Source organism: Myiozetetes cayanensis, unplaced genomic scaffold (genome assembly GCF_022539395.1).
Source record: "Myiozetetes cayanensis isolate MyiCay16 unplaced genomic scaffold, myiCay2020 scf2-11, whole genome shotgun sequence".
NCBI lineage: Eukaryota > Metazoa > Chordata > Aves > Passeriformes > Tyrannidae > Myiozetetes > Myiozetetes cayanensis.
The window spans coordinates 4,122,848-4,142,928 of NW_026087411.1; the positions used below are offsets into that span (position 1 = coordinate 4,122,848).

Sequence of the window (20,081 nt, forward strand, 5' to 3'; positions counted from 1 at the left end):
TCTTCAGTCCCTCGGAGGATTAGCAAATCTTTTTGGAACTCGCACCCAGCCATGCGAAGGACTAGAAGATGGCTGGCAGCAGCCAGCACAGATTTCCAAAGGACAAAGTGTACCTGACCACTTTGACTACTTTCAAAGAGATGGCTGTCTCCATGGATGGAGGAAGAGCAGTTAATATCTCCTATCTGAACTTAAACAAGGCCTTCAGCACAGTCTGTCATAGTATCCTTATAGTCAGCAGGGCGAGATGCAGCCTACCTAGTTCAATTATAGAGCGTGTGGGAAGTTGGCTGAACTGTCAGGCTTTTGAAGGACTGTTACCAGCGGTACAAGAGGCCACCTGGAGGCCCATGGTTAGTGGCATTCCTCAAGGTTTGATACTGTTTAATGTCTGATTCTTGTTGTGGGAGGAGGTTTGCCTCGTCTAGTTGATAGGTGATGCCAAATTGTGGGGAGACACGCAGGAGGACAGGGGTACTTCTTAGGGGACCTGACAGGCTGGAGAAATGGACCTATGGGGACCTCATAGAGCTGAGTGAAGACAAAATGAAATTGTGCACTTGGGACCAAACAACCCCGTGTGTTGTTTTCAGCTGCCTGGCTGAGGAGCAGTACTGTGTGATAGGGCTGGGATATCCTCAGGAATTGTCTGTGAAGGCTCCTTACCTACTGAGTTCTATAGGGAATGTGTAGCTGGCATGTTGAGGGAACATTTCTGTGTAGGACTTGAGACCACATCTGGAATAGTGTGTCCACTTTTGGGCTCTCTGGTACAAGATGTGCTTATACATGAAGGTTGCCATGATGGTTAAGGAGCTGAAGCCCGTGATGCCCAAAAAGAGTTGAGATTGCTGGGTTTATTTATTCTTGAGAAGTCTGAAGGAGATCTTACTATTGTTTTCAGTTAGGCGAAGGGAAGGTGTGAGGACAATAGAGGCAGACTCTTACTGAGGCTTCACAGTTGAGAGCTGTGAGATGAGTGAGAGAGCACACAAATGGTAAAAAGATGAATCCTGATGAGATACTGGAGGGGAAGAAATCTGCAACTCGCACAATTAAACATTGGAGTAGGCTGCCCAGAGAGGTTTTGATGCCTCTCTACTTGGAGTTGATCAGAACTCTAGTGAATGAGACCCTGAGAATCCTCAGCTAGCTTTGATGGTGGATTTATCTTTGGCCCTGAGGTAGGCCCTGCTTTGAACCGGGAATTGGACCAGTTGACTTCCAGAGATCTCTTTTAGACTGATTTACTCCGTGAGTCTGTGCATGTAAAAGTTTGTTCTTCTCTATGGGTGTTTTGGAAAAGTCTCTGTAGCATATGTATCTTCTTTAAGAAATATGGGAGTTTAGCTTTTACATCAGTTTTGTAAACTGATGGTTTTCCTGCCAATGGCGGGGGGTTGGAACTACATGATCTTTAACGTCCCTTCCAACCCAAACCATTTTCTGATTCCACGATTGTAAAATTATTCTGTATTTCTTCTTAGGAACTAGCATTTGATCCATATGAATCGTATGCACAAGATATTTTGCGACCTGGGTTTCATGATCATTTTCTAAGTCAACTATCAAAGCCAGGAGCAGCATTTTATTTACAGGTAACTTGCCTTTAAGTAAGACGTATTATTGATATTACTATTTTAATTACGTTGCATTGTTGCTTCAATACATTTATTATTTTAAGACTGAAACTTATTTTGTTTCTAGTCAATAGGTGAAGGCTTTAAAGAAGCTGTCCAGTATGTTCTACCCCGGCTGCTCCTTGCCCCTGTTTACCACTGTCTCCATTATTTTGAACTGCTAAAAGTAAGAATGTTGTGTCAATCTGATGTGTTTGGTTTTGTGTTTTGGTTTTTTTGATAATTCTCAGTGTTAGGTACCAGAGCTTTGCATGCTCAGTTAGGGGTAAAATCTTTTGCTAGAATGTCAGTAATAAAACCGCTGTGTTGAAAGAAAAGCAGGTTATGTGCTCTGCAGGTGCGTGCTATAATGAACTGAATATCAGCTTGTAATTCCATGGAATTTTACAGCAGCTAGTGATTTCTGTCAAGGAATCAAGAGCTACTATTAATTTACAAAGCAATAGAGATCTAGATACTCATATTCTTGGAATGATAGTTGCAACAGTGTTAAGAGAGAATGGCAAATGGCTGTATTATAGAAGATGTCCAAGGCTTTCTCAAGCTGTTACTTTGTAAAGTTAAGATCACAGCAAAGAGTTCCCTTCAGACTTCCTTTTGTTTTAATAAAAGCTTCAGTGTTCTTGCAGTGACATCCCACGGGCTTGTAAAGCTGATATCTTTTCTTCAAAGGGAAGGCTTGGTTTGATATATGTACTACTTGGGGTTTTTGTAATGAGACTCCCATCGATAAGGCAACAGGAGCATATATTTGTAAAGCAAGTAGCTACAGATTGTTTTTCTGGGGCATTTGTCAATGTTGAATGATGAACTTTAAGGAGTGTAGAGCATTCTGAGGAAAACTTTCAAGCAGAATCTTCATTTGAACTTGATGGAAACTCATAAGGCACACAGTGTTCTGAACAAATACATAGGGAAATTTGGATCAGAAGTTAAAAAAAAAAAAAAAAAAAAAAAAGAAATCTCTACCTGTTCTGAAGAAATCTGTATCTGTTTCCTTGAATGTTTGTTTGGTTGTCTTTGAACAACCCAGTACTTAGGTCCTCTTTGAGTCTAAGTGTCTATAGTTTTAACACCATTTTTACTGATTTAGATCTACATATACAGCTTTGGCACATAGCTCATCTTGTATAGCATGCTTTTTGAAAAAATTTGGGATGTATGCCTGATCTGTGTGTTTAGTTCATGGGTTTGGTCTGACTTTTCAGACATCTTTAGAACATAAAGCATTTTCCTTAATCCGTTGGAAGGGAGGTATGATACAGCTTGTCTGCAATTTGTAGATAAAACATGAAGGATCAATGTCATCTGACACACAGGTATCCTGTGTTGCTTCTTCCATTGCCAGTTTTAAGAGGGGAAAGAGAGCATGCGTGCTTATGTAACGGGGAGCAGCTTGTGTTCGCCTTTGTTAGGGCAAACTGGAGTCTCAGCTAAGGCCACCTCCAGAAGGTGATCAGTCTTTGCGACCCGTGACCTGTGCCTTATGTAAAATCCTTGTCTTTTCGCATTCACCCCCTCCACTCTGTGTCAGTCTGATATTGTTGGGCTGGATTTTATTCTGTATGTGATGACTTTCCAGGTTCTCTTCCCACCATGTTGCTCATCTCACATTTTAGTGAGACATCTGTCGCTGTGGTCTGTGAGCGACCGACACGCGTCAGAGGCAGTGATGGATAATGGACGCACACGGAGAGAAAGATATTACCTCTCATGACATTATCTTCAGCTGTCAATAAGCATTCAGCATATGAATCCCCCCCCTCAAGTAGTCTCTGCTAGCAATAACGTTTTCTTCCGTGTATTTGGAACCTTTAAGCAGATTCCAGCTTGATTATACTTAAAAATCACCTGATGGAAGAGAAGGTTACCTGCTACAGAAGGGTATTGGTGCAATTATGTAGCCATATCATCAAGACAGTTTCACTGATGCAAGGTTGTGTTGAATTCTCTGGTATGGCAAGATACCTGATTTAGTGACTGTAGCCATATCTATGAATAATCAAGTTAAAATGCTATGAAAATGAATCTCTTGGTATGAAGACACGAAATGTTGACAAAGTAGTGTGTAGAAAAAAACCATTTTATTTCTCTTGAATATAGATATACTTAAAGAGGTTAGCATTTTTCTTTGAGTTGTGTTGTGGAATGTTACATGCTTCAAAGTATCTAAAATGCATTTCAGTTACCTTCTAACTATGCAAATTTAAAAAAAAAAGTAAACTTCTTTTCACTAATGGTTATCTAAATGGCTGTCACTGAAGCCCTCCTGAAGTTGGGCAGTGCACCAGGAATGCACAAATAAATATTCTGGTTTTAGCTAAAGCTGCCTTGTTGGAAAGTTAGCATAGGACTAAGGGCTGTATTTTCCTTCAACCAACATGAAAAGTCCTCAGAGTTTTATATAGTAAACTAACTATGTGAAAATGAAAAAACTAGCAGTTTCATTTGAGGCTGCACTTTTCTCTAAATTTTCAGATAATATGAATGGACTTTTCAGAATCATAAAATCATAGAATTCTGCGAATAGAAGTGTGGACTCTTAAGTGAAAGGTAGGGTGGTACAAACAGTGCAGTTATTTATGACCTTGAGTAATTGAAGAAAGAAGTTTACAGTACCTTTAAATTGAATTTGGCACTGTTTTGAATGCTGTAAATTTGTATGTATGTATGTATGATATTCTTTCATTTCATTGGATAAATAGAAGATTACTTTAAAATTCTTTGTTTTCCAAGTAGGAATGCTGCAAAACATATATAAACTTTGCTTAGATAAAACAGTATGTTCTTAGAAACAGGAGAGCTTCAAAAGTTGAGGTTTTTTAAACCAAATGCAACCTTGACTCCCATGCCTCATGAATTGGTAACCTATTGTCTCTTTGATACTATTCTTTAGTTGGAATTCTACCTATGTTGATCTAAAAATCTTGGGATGCTTTCATTTCACACCAGAATCTAGTGTGGGTATGGATTTTTTTCCAAACTGTGTTCTTAGATGAAAAATAACTTGCCAGTCTTTCTACTGATGGTATTAAAATTGTTGCATGTTGCTGAAGAAGGCCCAAGGTGGTAAAACGTTAGTAGTTTAGAACTAGGGTATCTTTAGTTGGATTCCTTAATTTTCTTGCTGTGTGTGGTGGTGTTGGGCAACACATCCCAAACTATTTTGGGTTTTGACTTCACTTTCATTCTCAGCCTTGTCTGAGCCAGTGTCATGTTCCAGGGTGTAACAAATGTAATGAATTTGGTTTGCAGTCACGTCTGTAAGTGGTGTAACCCAGCCCAGGGTGGAGAATCACCCAGTCGTCATTAGTTGAACTTTGGCAGTCTGCAAAGCTTTTACAATATCTGCAATTATAGATCATTGTCCCAAAATGCTGTCTGAATTGCTTGCCTTTAGTACAGGGACTGAGATTAATGGTTCTCTTGCTTTAAACAATTCTTAAAGAATCCTTCAATTACTATTAAAACCAAAAAATCACAGATTTGAACTAGCTGTGAATTATTTAAGACAAGTCTTCACTTAGTGTCAGCAAAAGATTTTACTTTCTGAAGTCACTTTGGATTCAGTGCTTATTTCCAAACACAGTAACTTGTATGCACAGTACAGGTTTGAAAGTAAATAAAAATCAGAAGTATTACTGGTTTTTTACATAATTTATATGTGTAACTGCAGATGTGGATGATGTATCATATCCAGTGGAGGTAACGTGCAGTTCTAGGTCTCTGTGACAGATGGAGGACTGTCTGTTGGATGAAGTGTAGCTTGACCAGACTGTTGCTAGCGTGTGATAAGGACTACAAGGAGTATTTGGGTGTTTCCTGGGAGAAGAAGCTGGTGTGGTGTAAAATTTGGTCTGAAGTCTTAAGAAGAGATTTCCTGGAGTATGACAGTAGGTGAAAAATTTAAGAAACTTCTTCATATGGTTAAACTAAGAAGACTTTTATTACAATGGCAATGTAGTAAAGGTTCAGAAGTTGTGTCTTATGGTAGAAGTTGGAGGTGGTACAGCCAGGGAGATGAGGTCAGCGTTCATTGACAATATTTGTATTTCTTTTCTGCTTTAAATTCTAGTGGGTTTCTTCTTTTAAGTCAGTTCTGTGTTTGTAAGCCACAGGGGAAGTTGATAGGGGAAAATAAAACTTTGTCACGTGGGGGGGCACATGTGCACACTTTTCCCAGAAACGTGGTTAATGTTAGTCTAACTAATTGGTCTCTCTGATGTAGCTCTTTAATTTTCTTTCTAACTCTGGCAGTTGTTGATGTATTTCCTGTGTGTTTGTGTCAGATAAATGTATGCACATGTGTATCACCTCATTGTCAGGGATTTATGTCATTTGTTATGGAGTTGTAATGGGGCTGTATGTTTTACTTTATAGCTCCTTTTACTTATACAAGGATGTATTTGGGTTTTTGAGATGCAGATGTCTCTTGCTAGGAAATTTTCTAATGAGAAAAACTACTTCAGGGAAAATTTTTTCCAATTATTCCTCTAAAGTTGCCTTTCTGCAAAAGCTGGATAAAATCTAATAGAAGGTAAAAAAATTCCTCCTGACTTTGCTTACAGTCCTCAGTGACACTTGGGGTGTGTTACTGTCAATCTGCTGCCAGACCAACAAAATCTGTACTTTGGTCCCTTGAAGCAGGGAGTAGGGTATCACAGGGCCAGACTTCTTAATCTGGATGGTGCTGTCTGTGGTAAGTCAAATGAAGCACTGACTGAATTCCAACTTACAGCTTCACTCATGTGTTTAACTCTAGGGTTCCAAAGTCCCGTTTTCCAGTCAGTTTTCTAGAAATACCTGCATGGCAAAGTGTCCATGGTACAGTGGGAGTTAGAAGAGCTGTGTTGTAACTGAGTGTTTGCTGGGGCTGGTGATCTGTTCCCAGTTTTCAGTGACTGCTGTTGATGGTAGATAGCTCTTTAGCTTGCTTACATGGCAGCAGTTTATGTTGAACACCCAAGGCCAAGCTGTCATGAAAATAGATGGGCATTACAGGAACTTGGACAAATTTTATTCTTTTTTTTTCCCCACGAATTAAAAGTTCTGACACAATCCATCAAGGATTGAATGTTAAGAAGCTGGGATTTTCAACTCCTAGTTTTTGTGACTGTGGCAGTCGTGATACAGTCCCTGATACACTTGTATTGCTGTATAATCTTTCAGTAACAGCAGTGGATTTCCCTGTCCTCTTCTCCTGCCACATTCTATACAAAAGACAGATCCTTGGAGAGAGGTAGTGCTATGGTTGAGACTTTTGTATGTTTGATTTCTTCAGTGGAAATACTTCTGGATGTGGAGCTGTGGATTTAATCTCACTGCCAGCATGCTTTCTCTGTTTGCTCTTATAGCAGTGGAGATTTATGTTTTCTCTCAGTGGAAACTGATGGAAATGTGTACGAAATAACAAACACGAGTAAAGCAACAAGTTCCCTTTGTGCTTTCTGTAGACCAAGTCTACAGATGGGTTTCTGCTTGTCTTCCTTCGTTTCACTTGCTGTTTTTTAATTAATCACCAGAGTTCCTCTTAAAATCAACAGGGTCCTGCTATTGCTTCCCAGAATGATCTTTGAAATTGTGAATTCACCTTATGTAGTATTCAAAAATTCATACAGTTCTGTTCAAAAAATCATGTATTTCTATCCAAACATAGAGGTGTCATCCAGTTTCACTTGCAACCTTGTCTGGCAAAGATCAGACTTGAATTGTGTCGAAGCAGAAAAGGTGGATTTTAATCCACTTTGAAGTTACAAAAGAGAAAGGGAAGATGTTTTCAAATTACATTGTCTTTACTATGGAAAATTTTGGGAAAGAAAATGGAAGACCTCAATTACAAGTGTGGAAGCACATAGGTAAATATTTTGTGATATTTCAAATACTGATCTAACTAAATGTTACGAATTTAATTATGAGTTTTAAATTTCTAATATATTCTGCAGGTCTGCTAATAATGATGAGACAAACCAAAGTGACAGTAAGAAAGAAGAGTTTCAGAGCATGAAGGCTCTGGAAGGATCTGTGTGAACTTGTACATTTGTTGCAGAAAGGTAATGATTCTGCCATGGAAGAGACATCAGCATATGCAAAAAAAAAAAAAATCCCCATATTTCTGAAGAATGCAGAGCACATGGGTTTTCCATACGTCAAAGAATGTATTTGAAAAAAAGGCTTTGTTTTTCTTCTCTCCCTTCCTTGATGAAGGAGATGTTCATTGTGTGAGCTAACACTGGTCACAAACATAAATCCCTTCCCAGTTGCAGAAGCTGAGAGCAAAATTGCACTTCCTCTTGCTGAGCAGACACCAGATGAAATACTGCAGGGTGCAGTAGCTCTTGAGCAAACCTCATCTGGAGTATGGTCTCCTGACAGGCTATACCCATTTATAGGAATGCTAGGGGGAAATTGGCCACAAAGGAAACCTGTTAAAGTAAACTTTGAACTGTTGAATTGGTGAAACATCAGCTGACAGACTTGTGTAGTATGTATTTCTGAATGGGTCTTCCTGACTTTTCCTCAGTTTTCCATCCTGATTTGAAAAATGGCACTTAGTCTTCAGAGTAGTGTAATTTAATTCTGAAACAGATGTATTTTAATTTCATACACACACCCCTCCCCAAATAATGTTCACATTGAGTAATCAAAATAGCAGTTCCTTAAATTCGTGTTTCCTTAACCCAAATTTTTTTACTTTTTTGGACTCAGATGACATTTGACGTAGTTAAATTTTCAACATATATTTAAGATCTATTGTAAGTCACATAGTAAAGATGTAAAAGAACCGTGTAATCTTGTACTTAAAGTTAAAATGCTTCTTATTTTTCTCTGGTTTAATGCTTTACTTCTCCAATATGCTTCCCAATGGGCTGATCGTATTTTATATTGTGAGTTAAAACTTAATGTGAAATAAAAGATGAGGGCATTTTTAGCTCCTGTGTCCTTTAAGATGTACTTCCAAGAGAGTGCTGAAGGCTTTTTGTAACTAATTATTTGATATCTGGGTTTTGATATTTGACATGTGTATGTAAGATGATGCAATTTTATGTAACTTTTTAAAATTAAACTGAGAAGGCATAGTTAAACTTTGAGTGGAGAAAAAGCTTTTATCATTACTTCAATAATATGTTAAGTTCCGTTCCACTCAATGCAACTAACACTCCTACTGTAATATAAATCTAAATAAACAGTTAGATAACTGTATGAATATTTTTGCTGCACTGTGGTCAAGATTGTCTCAGTTTTACATGCAAACAAAATGACTTTTCAAATTTCAATGCATTAAAGCTGTTTATGCATGTTCAGAAATAGGGCACATGAAGTTTCCTTCAAGGTTCAAGTGTGAGGTGCCTTTTAGATTGCTAGCATTTTCCAGAAGTTTATAGTGGTACCTGCAGATGTCCCCATTTGCTGTTCCAGATGATTTGCTGATGCTTTCTGAAAATTAAAGTTTCTAGATAAGAGAACACTTTTTTTCCCTCAATATACTGCTGCTTTGGGTTGAGTTTTTTATTACTTGTAGAAATTACAAAAAGTCAGAGAGTGCTCTTGGGTATCTCAGTGCTACAGAGAAAACAATCCAGGATTGTTTTGTGGCAAAGTGCCAGCAGACCTGCCTGCTTCTGTCAGAGGAGAAACCCTGTTTGTTTTTATTCTCAATTGTAAAATAGCCTGTTTCAGGATTGCCTTTTGGTAGGTACCCCATTTTCAGAAACATGTTGCAGAAAATGGTGAGGCGTTGGAACAAAAGCTGGAGTAGCTGGTGTCATTGCACTTCGGGTTCCCACGTAAATATATGGTTTACCTATGTGGCATTTCCCTAGGGAGCAGATAGGCCATGCTGCAGGCCAGGCTCGATTTGCCAGCTGTGCAGGTGTTTTGTGGGCTGTGGGCTTCAGGATCTCTGGAGAAGTTACATAGTGGGTTTTGAAGAGTTTCCTCTGAAGCAGCACTAATTTGAGCTCATTGTTCTGAGTACTGAGTGTGGAGCTTCCTCTTGTAACGTTGGGCCACTGTGCACTAAACTTCTTGAGTTAATGTTGTGAGGGACAGTATCTACAACCAGATAATCTTGAGTTAACCTTAAGCAGACACAGCTGTGATTTCCCTGCCTCCCGTATTCAACTCTTTCTTCTGTGTAGTGAAGCTGATTTTTGATTTTACCTCGAGGTGAATTGGGGATCTTGCAGTTCACAAATGTTAGTGGTTAGATTTAGAATAATCTTCTAGGAAGACAGAAGTCTAGAATGTGATAAAAGCCATAAAGTACAAGAATTTACATCCATCGTGATGCCTGCTAGTGTGGTTATAATTGCATGTTCTCATATGTGTTTTCTATCATTGTATTTCTAGATAGATGCTTCCCTGATGATACTAAAGAATGACTACCAAAGTCTAATTTAGCACTGCATGAGAAGGATTTCTTTTCTATCTGTTTGAAATTTCCAGGGTTTATAAATGTCTAATCCTTGTGTTATGCAACAGGTACAACAAAATATCTTGTCTTCCAGTTCTTGATATTTCTTCAAAACGTGTAGCCTAGGATGTAGTTTGTTTTTTGTTTTGTGTTTTTTTTTTTTATTAGAGACTTCCCTAGCAGTCTGTATTCCAAGTTTGTTTTCCTTGAATGATCAGGATACTGTACCTGTAGTATTGTGAATCACATGAGCTATAAGCCAATATTTTCTCATAAGGTTATTAAGACGCACAATATCTGTAATACTACTGATAATCAGAAATCTGCACTTCCTTCACGTAATATATTACAGTATTCTTCACAGTGCACTTTATGTAAAAAAACACGCACAAAAAACCACCCCAAAAGCAACCACCCCCACTTACTTAGCATTCCCGTGGTTCGTTCATTAGGGGGCACTGCATAGCTGTGGAAGGATCAGTGGGATTTGCAGATGCTTTGCAGTGATGCCACTTCACATTCCGTAACCACCTCTTTCGAACTGTCTGGGGGCAGCGTAAGATGAAAACGTTGCTGTAATTTAAGCTCAGTTCTGACTGAGTCTGTTATTGGTAATGATACAGTACCACACTGGCACATAAACTTCCAAACTTCTGTGTCCAGAGAAGTGTCTTTGTAGGAGTTCACAGCACTGTCTGGTTTGCCATTTATGTTGGTCTTACATATGAGAAGACACATCCCTCTACACACTGCTCTGTAAGTGTTAAACCTGGAGCATAATTGCACTCACTGGACTCTGATTTAGTCTCTGGTCACCCTTGGAAATGGTAAATGCCATTTATCATTACTCCCAATGGATCCCAATGGGGAAATGTTAACTGCTTTCTCTCCCTCGTTGTATACAAATATGTGTTTTGTTTTAGGACACAGACGATTCTGTGATGAATACCAACACTTCTGCAACTGGAGGGAGATGACTGTAAAAAGCATTTTATAAGCAACATAGAGGAGCAGAATGCTTTGCAGTGATGAGTGTTAATCTGTACCGGTTTGTTTCTGAAGAGAATGTACAGAATACCGTAGGACCTAATAAGGCTTGCTTTCAAGGAGGCTAGGCTAAAACAATCTCATCCATTGCTGAAGGGTAGCAACCCAGAAATTATAGGAAATCCAGCCAGACTCTTTTGATGGAAGTTTGTGAAAGGCAGCGCACAAGGCAAAGAGCTTTCTTGGAACTCTTGTGTAGGAAAGATGCAGAATCTTAGAGACAGTTACAGGTTTTTCTCAGCTTGCTTTCAGAACTTCTGCCAGCGGTGCTGCACCTGCCTCATTTGTCTGAAATCCTCTCGAAACCTAGGTGATCTGCAAAACTGAAGCAAAGGAAAGATAATACCTCTTCTAAATCTAGAGGGTAGAGGAATATGGCGAGGGCAGTCTGTTCCTTCTTAGAGTGATGTATTCTCTCTGAGACCTTTTGGGAAGTAATGCTTCTTGTAATGCACTGTCAGCTCTATTTCAGTGAGCTGAAATAGTGAGCTACTGTTACAGGAGTAGGCAATCATACCTAATGCTGCTTAGGTTGAGAGTGTGACAGATTGCACTACAGGAAATAAAGCTGCCTAGAGTAAACTTTGTGGTGATCCTTATGGCTGAAAACACAAAGTAGTCTTTGGCATTGACAGCTGTTGCATTGAATGATTAATTCTGGCTGGGGAAAAATGTAATGCTGTTCTCTGACCCATTCAAATGTCAAACACATGAATATGTTATATTCAGTTGGATTTTGGAGGACAATACTTCTATTTCACACTGAAAGCAAACATCATGATTGTACTGTTTCTAAGAGTGTCTTATTCTGGTCTATGCTGGCTGTGTTGCTTCATTTCTACCACCTCTGTCAAAAATCTTTTCAGTAGAGCCAGATCTTGATGTGTAATAGTCTAAAATGCTTGTCTCTTAATAATCCTGTAAATGTTATTTCATTTTTATGTCTAAGCCAGAGCTGCAGTCACCAATTCTTTCACTAACGATAATGTGAAACATTTTAATGCTTAAATGAAGATTTAAGATGAAAATCTTAATCAATCTTAAACATGGCAGATCTTGTTTTATAAAACTTACTCGTCATAACAATAGTTACGGATGAAATATTAGTATTAACTGCTCTCCTACCATTTAAGTTTAGAATTTTATTATATTTTTTGCCCTTTAAGGTATGTTGTTAATATATGAAGGCATTAATGTAGCTTGTACTCAGTAGGGACTTAGGCACCCTGATTTTACAAGCTGGCCATGAACAGCCGAGCAGCCCCTCCATGGAGGAGGAAAGGTTACTTCTCCCCACCCTCCCTCTGGTGGTTGTTTTTCCCCTTTACTTTTTTGCATGAAAAAAATCTTATTCCTGGTGAATAAGCTGTGCAGAAGCCACATGAACACTCTTCCAGCAAAAAAAGGCCTGTATTGCTGATCAGCGAGTGTGTAGCCATCAAGCTGAGGGAAACAATAGCACCTACCTGTTCACTACACACAAGGCTATGTCAGGAGAATTCAAAACTGGCTATGGCTCTGGGCAATCTGATGTGTCTTGGCTCTGCAGTTGAGCTGAAGGTTGGATAAGGTAATCTCCAAGGTCCCCTTCAACCTGAATTATTGATTAGACTGTTACTAGTGAGATGAGAGCCCTTGTAACCTTCTGTTTATAAATGTGATGAAGGAGTTTTGCTCAGCTTTGGGTCCAGGTTGTCTGTTGCAGAAGGGTTTATATGTGTTAAAAACATACAGACATCCCACTGATTTGTGCTATAGATGGTGCATAGGGCAATCTCCTTCATCACTTACTACTCTTAAGATCTAACATCTCTAATGGGTTCCTTTAAGGAGATGTAAGGTAAATCAAACTACTTTGAGATAAATAATGCCTGTTTGTGTGTCTTGTGTCTGGGGGACCTTAGTGACTGCTGCTCTCCTTTTACTGACATTAAGTTCTTAGCAGTCTCTCACCTGTGTCAGTAAAGCACTTGGTTATTTCATTAACTTTAATAACAAGCAGGAACATGCAAAATCAGCAGATGGTTAGATTTCTTCTTCCTGGGTCAAACTTCCGGATTTGCACATTCCAAAATGCTTGTAACACTCTCTGTCTTTTACTTTCAATGTTCACAGCAATTGGAAGAAAAAAGTGAGGATGAAGAGGATAAAGAGTGCTTAAAGCAAGCAATAACTGCCCTACTCAATCTTCAAAGCAGTATGGAACGGATATGCTCCAAAAGCCTTGCAAAACGAAGGCTTAGGTAAACGTTTCCGGTTTTCCTGCTTTCTGCTCTTAATGCTTTGCTATAAGTCCAGGGCTCCCAGTTTCCTCTTTTAGTAAACAATGAACAAAATAGTTTGTGACAAGCCTGCTTTTTCAGAGGAAGTGACATCAAAGCCAAGATAATTTGTTATTGTTTGAAAACAGTTCTAATTTCTATGTGTCCTTGCAAACTGGTAGTTGAGACGTTCTGAGAATTCACTGGTAAGTAGAAAGTTATGGCATTTGTGGGTTAATTATGCTCAGATAATAAATATCCACCTAAAAACATTGTAGAAGTACCTTTCTGTGTCATTAGAAGGCAATGTTCTTGAATTTGAAACTGCTTAATCTGCAGAGTTTTTTGTGCAATGTTAGTTACAATTATCACTGGATTATAGAAATAGATGCATAGCGAGCTAGTACTTAGTTACACTGTTGTAGCAAATTCTTGGATTATGCTACCTGCTGTTGCTTTTAATGCTAATGTTTGTGTAATTATTTAAACATGTTAAACTTTGCTTTTGCTCTTAAAATTGTTTCAATATTTTCTTTGCCAGACGAGTTTTGTGCTGCAAAGGGTAATCTTTAGGCTTGGACATGAATGCATTTAACAGCTTATTTTTTCCGAATGAGCATAATTTCAAATTAATGCAATCTAAAATTGTTTTGTCGGTTGTGAAAGTGAGTGGTTTGTTAGGCTAAGAAGCACTGACAGCTTGCCTGCATCTGGTTGCCTGTGTTAAGGTAAAATATTTATTGCTGAAGATAAGTAGAGAATTTATCAGATGAGATACTTAACAGTAACATTAGTCGAGGCTTACAGTAATGCCAATATTGAGTGCTGAAATTGAATTCTCAGTAGAATTCACACTACTCAGAATGATGATTTGGTGTTTTTGCTGTTAGGGGTGGTTGTTTTCAAATACATGTATACTAATAGGCTGCCTTTCTCCCATCCTTCACTGAAGTGAATCTGCATGCCGGTTCTATACTCAGCAGATGAAGGGGAAACAGCTAGCAATTAAGAAAATGAATGAAATCCAGAAAAATATTGATGGTTGGGAGGGTAAAGACATTGGACAATGCTGTAACGAGTTCATCATGGAAGGAACACTCACACGTGTAGGAGCAAAGCACGAGAGACACATATTTCTATTTGATGGCTTGATGATTTGCTGTAAGTCAAATCACGGCCAGCCAAGACTTCCTGGTGCTAGCAATGCAGAATATCGACTAAAGGAAAAGTTCTTCATGCGAAAGGTACAAATCAATGATAAAGATGACACTAATGAGTACAGACATGCTTTTGAAATCATCTTAAAAGATGAGAACAGTGTTATTTTTGCTGCTAAATCAGCTGAAGAGAAAAACAACTGGATGGCAGCATTGATATCTTTGCAATATAGAAGCACGCTGGAAAGGATGTTGGATGTAACAATGTTGCAGGAAGAAAAAGAGGAGCAGATGAGATTTCCAAATCCTGAGCTTTATAGATTTGCAGAACCTGACTCTGAAGAGAATATTGTGTTTGAAGAAAACATGCAGCCCAAATCTGGAATCCCCATCATCAAGGCAGGAACTGTTGTGAAGCTCATCGAGAGGCTGACTTACCACATGTATGCAGGTGAGGCACGTGGTTTACGTAGCCAGAACTCAAGGTGGTGACTCGTTTATGCTTCCCTTCCTGTGTTAAATACACGCAACAAAATAGAGAGAGTGAGTGGAAAGTGAGTGTGCTTTGCAGTGCACATACTCTAGTGTGCTCTTGGGGTTTTGACCTCTTAAGTATTCCCTGCTGTAGTTATTAGGAATGGGAATCCTGTTTGGCTGAAAGTAGCGGGATATGCAAGGCTACAAGAATTGCCTTCCCTGGAGACTTCCAAAGCTTGGTGGCACATGAAGTGCCAGCATTGCAGGAGAAATTATGGGCCCAGTGTTTTCAGTTAAGGGTTGTCCTCTGTCATCTGTTACCTATGTCCATGCTGGCGTGTAATGGAAAGACCAATATCAGCTTGATAGAAAGCAGCCGCTTGCATAATTTGCCTTCAGGATTTTGTCTTAATCAGAACTTCAGTGAGGATTTGATGTAAGGACTTTAGGCTTAGGGTTCCTGTTTGTGTTGAAGACACATTAAAGACATTTATGTGATCATCCAGGCTAACCTCAGTGTGTGGAGGTTTTCTTGATAACATCCCAGGATTTTCATAAGCTGTGCTGCTAAGCATGGGCTTGCATTTGGGATTTGGGTTTTTTTTTTGTTATTTTTTTGATTCTATCTGTATGTCAGTTATTCTAAAACTTCACACATCTTGTTTTTAGTGCTTTTCATATTCAACGGTTTCTTTTTTTTCTTTCTTTTTGCTCTTTACACTCTGATTATCATAGAGTGTTCTTCTGCAGCTCAGTCCTAGGTACCCTTCATAAACCAGGAATATTTGTTTGAAAGAATATAATACATATATTATATAAAACCATATAATTATAAACAGGATATAATTTGTGTAGTTTAGTACTCATTTACTTTTTTAAATACTTGTAATTGCTTCTCTTTACTCCACTGCTTTTATTGCTCTTCTTCTCAGTTCCTTGAATTTTTCTTACATTTACTAGAAAGCCAAATGCAATATTGTGCTGGCAGTTTTTATCAGAGCAGTCTTGTGCCTGTCTTCATTTTCTTAACTTTATAAACTTCCAGCTCTTTGGCTTCAGATTTTATAGGCATGATTTATTACATAATTTTATGGTTTTGGAAGTTAAAATCAAACAATTCAGTCTTAGAGAAAGGAAACAGGTTTTTTTTCTTTTTTTAAAGCTAGCATTGTCTTTGCCAAAGAATTAGCAAAAACAGTCCTTCATTAGTGCCCTTATGAACATTTGCTTTGCTTTGGTTAACTTGTGCACCATTGAAAATTGCCTTTTTCAGACGTGCTGGGACTTCAGTGCTGTAGCTGACAGGGCTCTTCAGGCACTGTATCTGTCCAGGGAGCCACAGGCTACATCCTTCAGTTCCATAAAACAGGAAGGCCTCTTTTTGTGATGTGTGTAGCTTGTTGAAATATGTCTCTTGTATGGGGTTTTTTGCACCTGCATCTTTTTCTCTGGCCTTTCTAAGCACATAGAACATCAAGAATTCAGATCCGTTGATTAGATCCATTTTGTCCAGTGTCATTTAAATCCCTGCTTGTGACAATCTCTATTTAACAGAGCTTTAAGTAGGGTTGCTTGAAGCCTAGTGTTGTAGGTATGGGTGGCATTGACCAAACTATTGCATGAGAACACTGAGAACATGAGTATTGTGAGATAGGCTGAAAGACTTTGACCAAAAGGATAAAAGTGGTTGTCTTGTAATGTATTTAGCCTGTCTTTGTAGCCTTAAAGATCTTAGTGCAGCTTACATGGACATGATGCTGGATTGCACATCATTTCTCAACACTCTTATCCTCTATACCTTCTGCTTTATAGTTAGTTATCTGTGAGGAAAAACAAATAAATGGGTACAAATAAATAAGAGATATAATGACTCAGCCAAAAATGCTCTGTTGGACAGGAAGCAAGGTCCATTTTCAGTATAAATCATTCAGTGTTTTGTTGCATCTTTTGAGATGCAGGGAGTAGGACAACAACTTTCCATAGTAACACTTTAGCTCTTTCATACATGTATCAGCCGAGCTCAAGTCTTCTTGTTTGCTTGGAGACGTGGGAAGATGAATGCTCTGGTGATATGTAACCAAACAGCTACAGACTGGAGAAATGCTTTTCTTGCCCCATGTAGGATTGTGTTTGTGTGATGGTAATCTTAAAAGATTTTATTGACTCTGTATTCTTATGCCAGAATAGCAAGCCTTTACCTTTCTGAGGCAACTTTTTTCAAATACTGCGTGACTGGTTGTGTCAGCCCTTGATCTGACAGTTTCAAGACAGTATTTACCATAGCTGTGACTTTTCTTTACGTTTTTCTTTATAGGTCAAGTGGTCTAAGGACTAATTATAGATGTAGTTGCAGAGGTGGTATGAATTTGTTGCAGGTAGCTGAAGAGCAGTTTAGTGCGTTGATTGTTGAGAAGGTACATGGACTGTGTTCAACCAGCAGCCAAATCAGGTCTCAACTTTTTTGCCATCTGTGAAGATCCACACGATGCATCTCATTTGTAGATATGGGTGTTGGAGCTTTTATTTCTCTTCCCTCGCCCCCCCTGGAAATGCACAAACCACGTTATCAGCCAGAATATTTCTCTGTTAGGCTGTGGAACAGGGGCAGCTCTAAGGGAACAACGCTGCTGGGGCTGGGAAGGATCCAACCCTCTGCAAGAGCTCAGATGGGGAGACAGCCCTGATGGCCACCTGGCCACAAGGTGCAGCAGACTATCCAAACTATCCTGTGGTGGAGCAGCAAAACAGGGAGAAATCTCCTCTGCAAAAGCAACTTTCCATATATTTTTATAGGAGAGAAACTGCCTTTCAATTAGAAATTCAGGTTCTGACTCTTATTTGCATATTGTGGTGGGGTTTACTTGTTTTAATATATTTCTGCATTCGTTATCTCCTCTTGCCTGATTTTTGTTTAAGAGCAGCTGGGTTAGGTGGTACCAGGATTTTAAAGTCATGGCAATTTTTTTTTTACCTATAGGGCAGTGCTCGTCTATTTTTAAACCTTTGATATGTTAAGAGTGCTTGTGCGTCATCATAGTGTCCGTTTCCTTTCTTAAGGAATTCAAGGGAGATTATTTATAAATCCTTGTAGAACAAGTTATTGTTCTTTTTTAGCTTTCAAATTGGCTGCATTGAAGAGAGAATTATCACATGAACAGACATCCTGGCTAACTAGTGTTGTCTGTACTTTTTTTTAACACTTGCTCGTATATTGTACACTATTTTGAGTTACAGTCTTTGCTAGTGAGATAACAAGGTTAGGTTTGATTTTCTGATCTACTTCGTTTAAAATTCAATACGTATTGTGGATTTGTTTGCTGACCCTACCTGTAAATAACAATAGCTATGACTCAGAGCTTGCAGTGATCTGAAAATGTTAATTGCTGTGGAGGCTTTCTTTTTCATGTAGACAAAATCTTTTTAGGGTAGATGCTATGTACAGAATGCAAGCTGCAACAGCATGAGTTGCTCTACTTCATTAATACAACAAAAATGGTGTATTTTCGCAGTGAGGATGATGGGGACACAGATGACATTTTCTGTGCAAAAAGTATTGAGGTTTTACCTTTGAAAATAATTTTGGACGGTACAGTTTCTAAGAGTGATGGGAGAAGGGGTTATGATTTGGAAAATGGAGTAATGAAGGAGATGGGTAAAGAATAGCCAATTGTTTACAAAATGGGAATTATCATATAACAAATATGCAAGGAGATGCTGTGTTACACGATACACAGTTAACCTGTACAACACATCACAGTAAACTGTTGGTTAAATGAAGAACTTAGTAGGACCTGGTAAGAGTAGAATGTTCATTCAGATTGACAAGATGCTGGTAAAAAGTTAAGGAGTATTTTAAAACAGCTCTTAAAACCCATATTCCAAGAAACAAATCTAATACAGCATTAGGTCGAATAAAGCCAGCTTTTTTTCCTATGTTAAAGCCTATTGAAACTCCTGCTTCAAGTCCTGTGTGCTCCTCTTCAGCCACTCTGTGTTAGAACAATTACCAGTTGGAGTTAGGTTTTAAAACCTGATTATGGATTTAATATGCAAAGCCACTGCAATCCGCTCATTAATTTTGTTCAGTGATAGGTGTTAACCTTGTTTCGAGTTAGCACTGTGCAGTGCCAGTGTGCTGTCACTGCATTCCCTCATACTTGAAAACAAATGATTTTGCTCTTGTAATTGTGGGAGACACTTTGGTTTTCTGTTTTGAATAATTGCTTGTTTTTAAAAAAACATTTTCATATTTTAAATGAACTGATAAGTAATTAGTCAATTTAGATGAAAGTGGGTCATTTTCTTGAAGTGAAATATAAGCTCAAAGTATTGCTCTCAAGTTAGCTGAAAAAATGTCTGGTCTGCCTTAACCATGACCAGCTGTGCCAGTTCAGGGAAAACATTCTCCTCTAGAAGAGGCCATTTCTACCCAATGCAGAGTTACTTGCTGTGTTGTTTCAGATATCTTGTCCAAATCATTGTCAAAATTGAAGTTGTTGACTAGATGGCTCATAAATAAAATCGTCTCTTTATTATTTTTGAAGTAATTGGAAAAGAATCCTGTCTTTTAAAAATTGAAGGGGGGGGGAAAGTCACTGTTCTGAATTTTCAACAGGGAAAACCATGGGTTTAAATTCTGCTTAAAACTGCTATTTTAAGAGGTTCTGAATTGTTACCAAAGCCATTTAAGTTTACATCATCTTCTCTGTAAATTGATAGGGCGGCATCCTTAATTTTAAAGGATAGTTACAGTTATTTTAAAGGAAAAAAATCAGGTAATTGCTGACATGAGTGTAAAATTATTCTTTGTCTTAGATCCCAACTTTGTTCGGACTTTTCTCACAACATATAGATCCTTCTGTAGACCTCAAGAGTTGCTGAGTTTGCTAATAGAAAGGTATGACACTGTTAAAAATACTGTTCTTATGAAGTGAAAAATTATTACTTTTATATTTTTTTACTTGGAGTTTGTAAGATTCTGGCATTCCAGTTGGTTTTGATTCACTTCCAACGCTTTTTAAAAAATTGTCAAATTCAAGGATTGCCAGTAAAATGTGCAAGTTTATATCCAGTTTATATTATTGTT

The 20,081-nt window shown here is 38.4% G+C and overlaps 1 protein-coding gene across 3 annotated transcripts in view; it reads left to right on the forward strand.

The window, feature by feature from the left end:
- SOS1 (SOS Ras/Rac guanine nucleotide exchange factor 1) overlaps nt 1-20,081 on the forward strand; it is a 47,356-nt gene that overhangs the window by 16,719 nt on the left and 10,556 nt on the right. For all 3 annotated transcript variants that reach the window (XM_050315802.1, XM_050315804.1, XM_050315803.1), the window contains exons 7-11: nt 1,488-1,598; nt 1,708-1,806; nt 13,216-13,343; nt 14,314-14,969; nt 19,811-19,892. In XM_050315802.1, the coding sequence (XP_050171759.1) occupies nt 1,488-1,598; nt 1,708-1,806; nt 13,216-13,343; nt 14,314-14,969; nt 19,811-19,892 (1,076 nt within the window). The remainder of the gene's footprint in view (nt 1-1,487; nt 1,599-1,707; nt 1,807-13,215; nt 13,344-14,313; nt 14,970-19,810; nt 19,893-20,081) is intronic.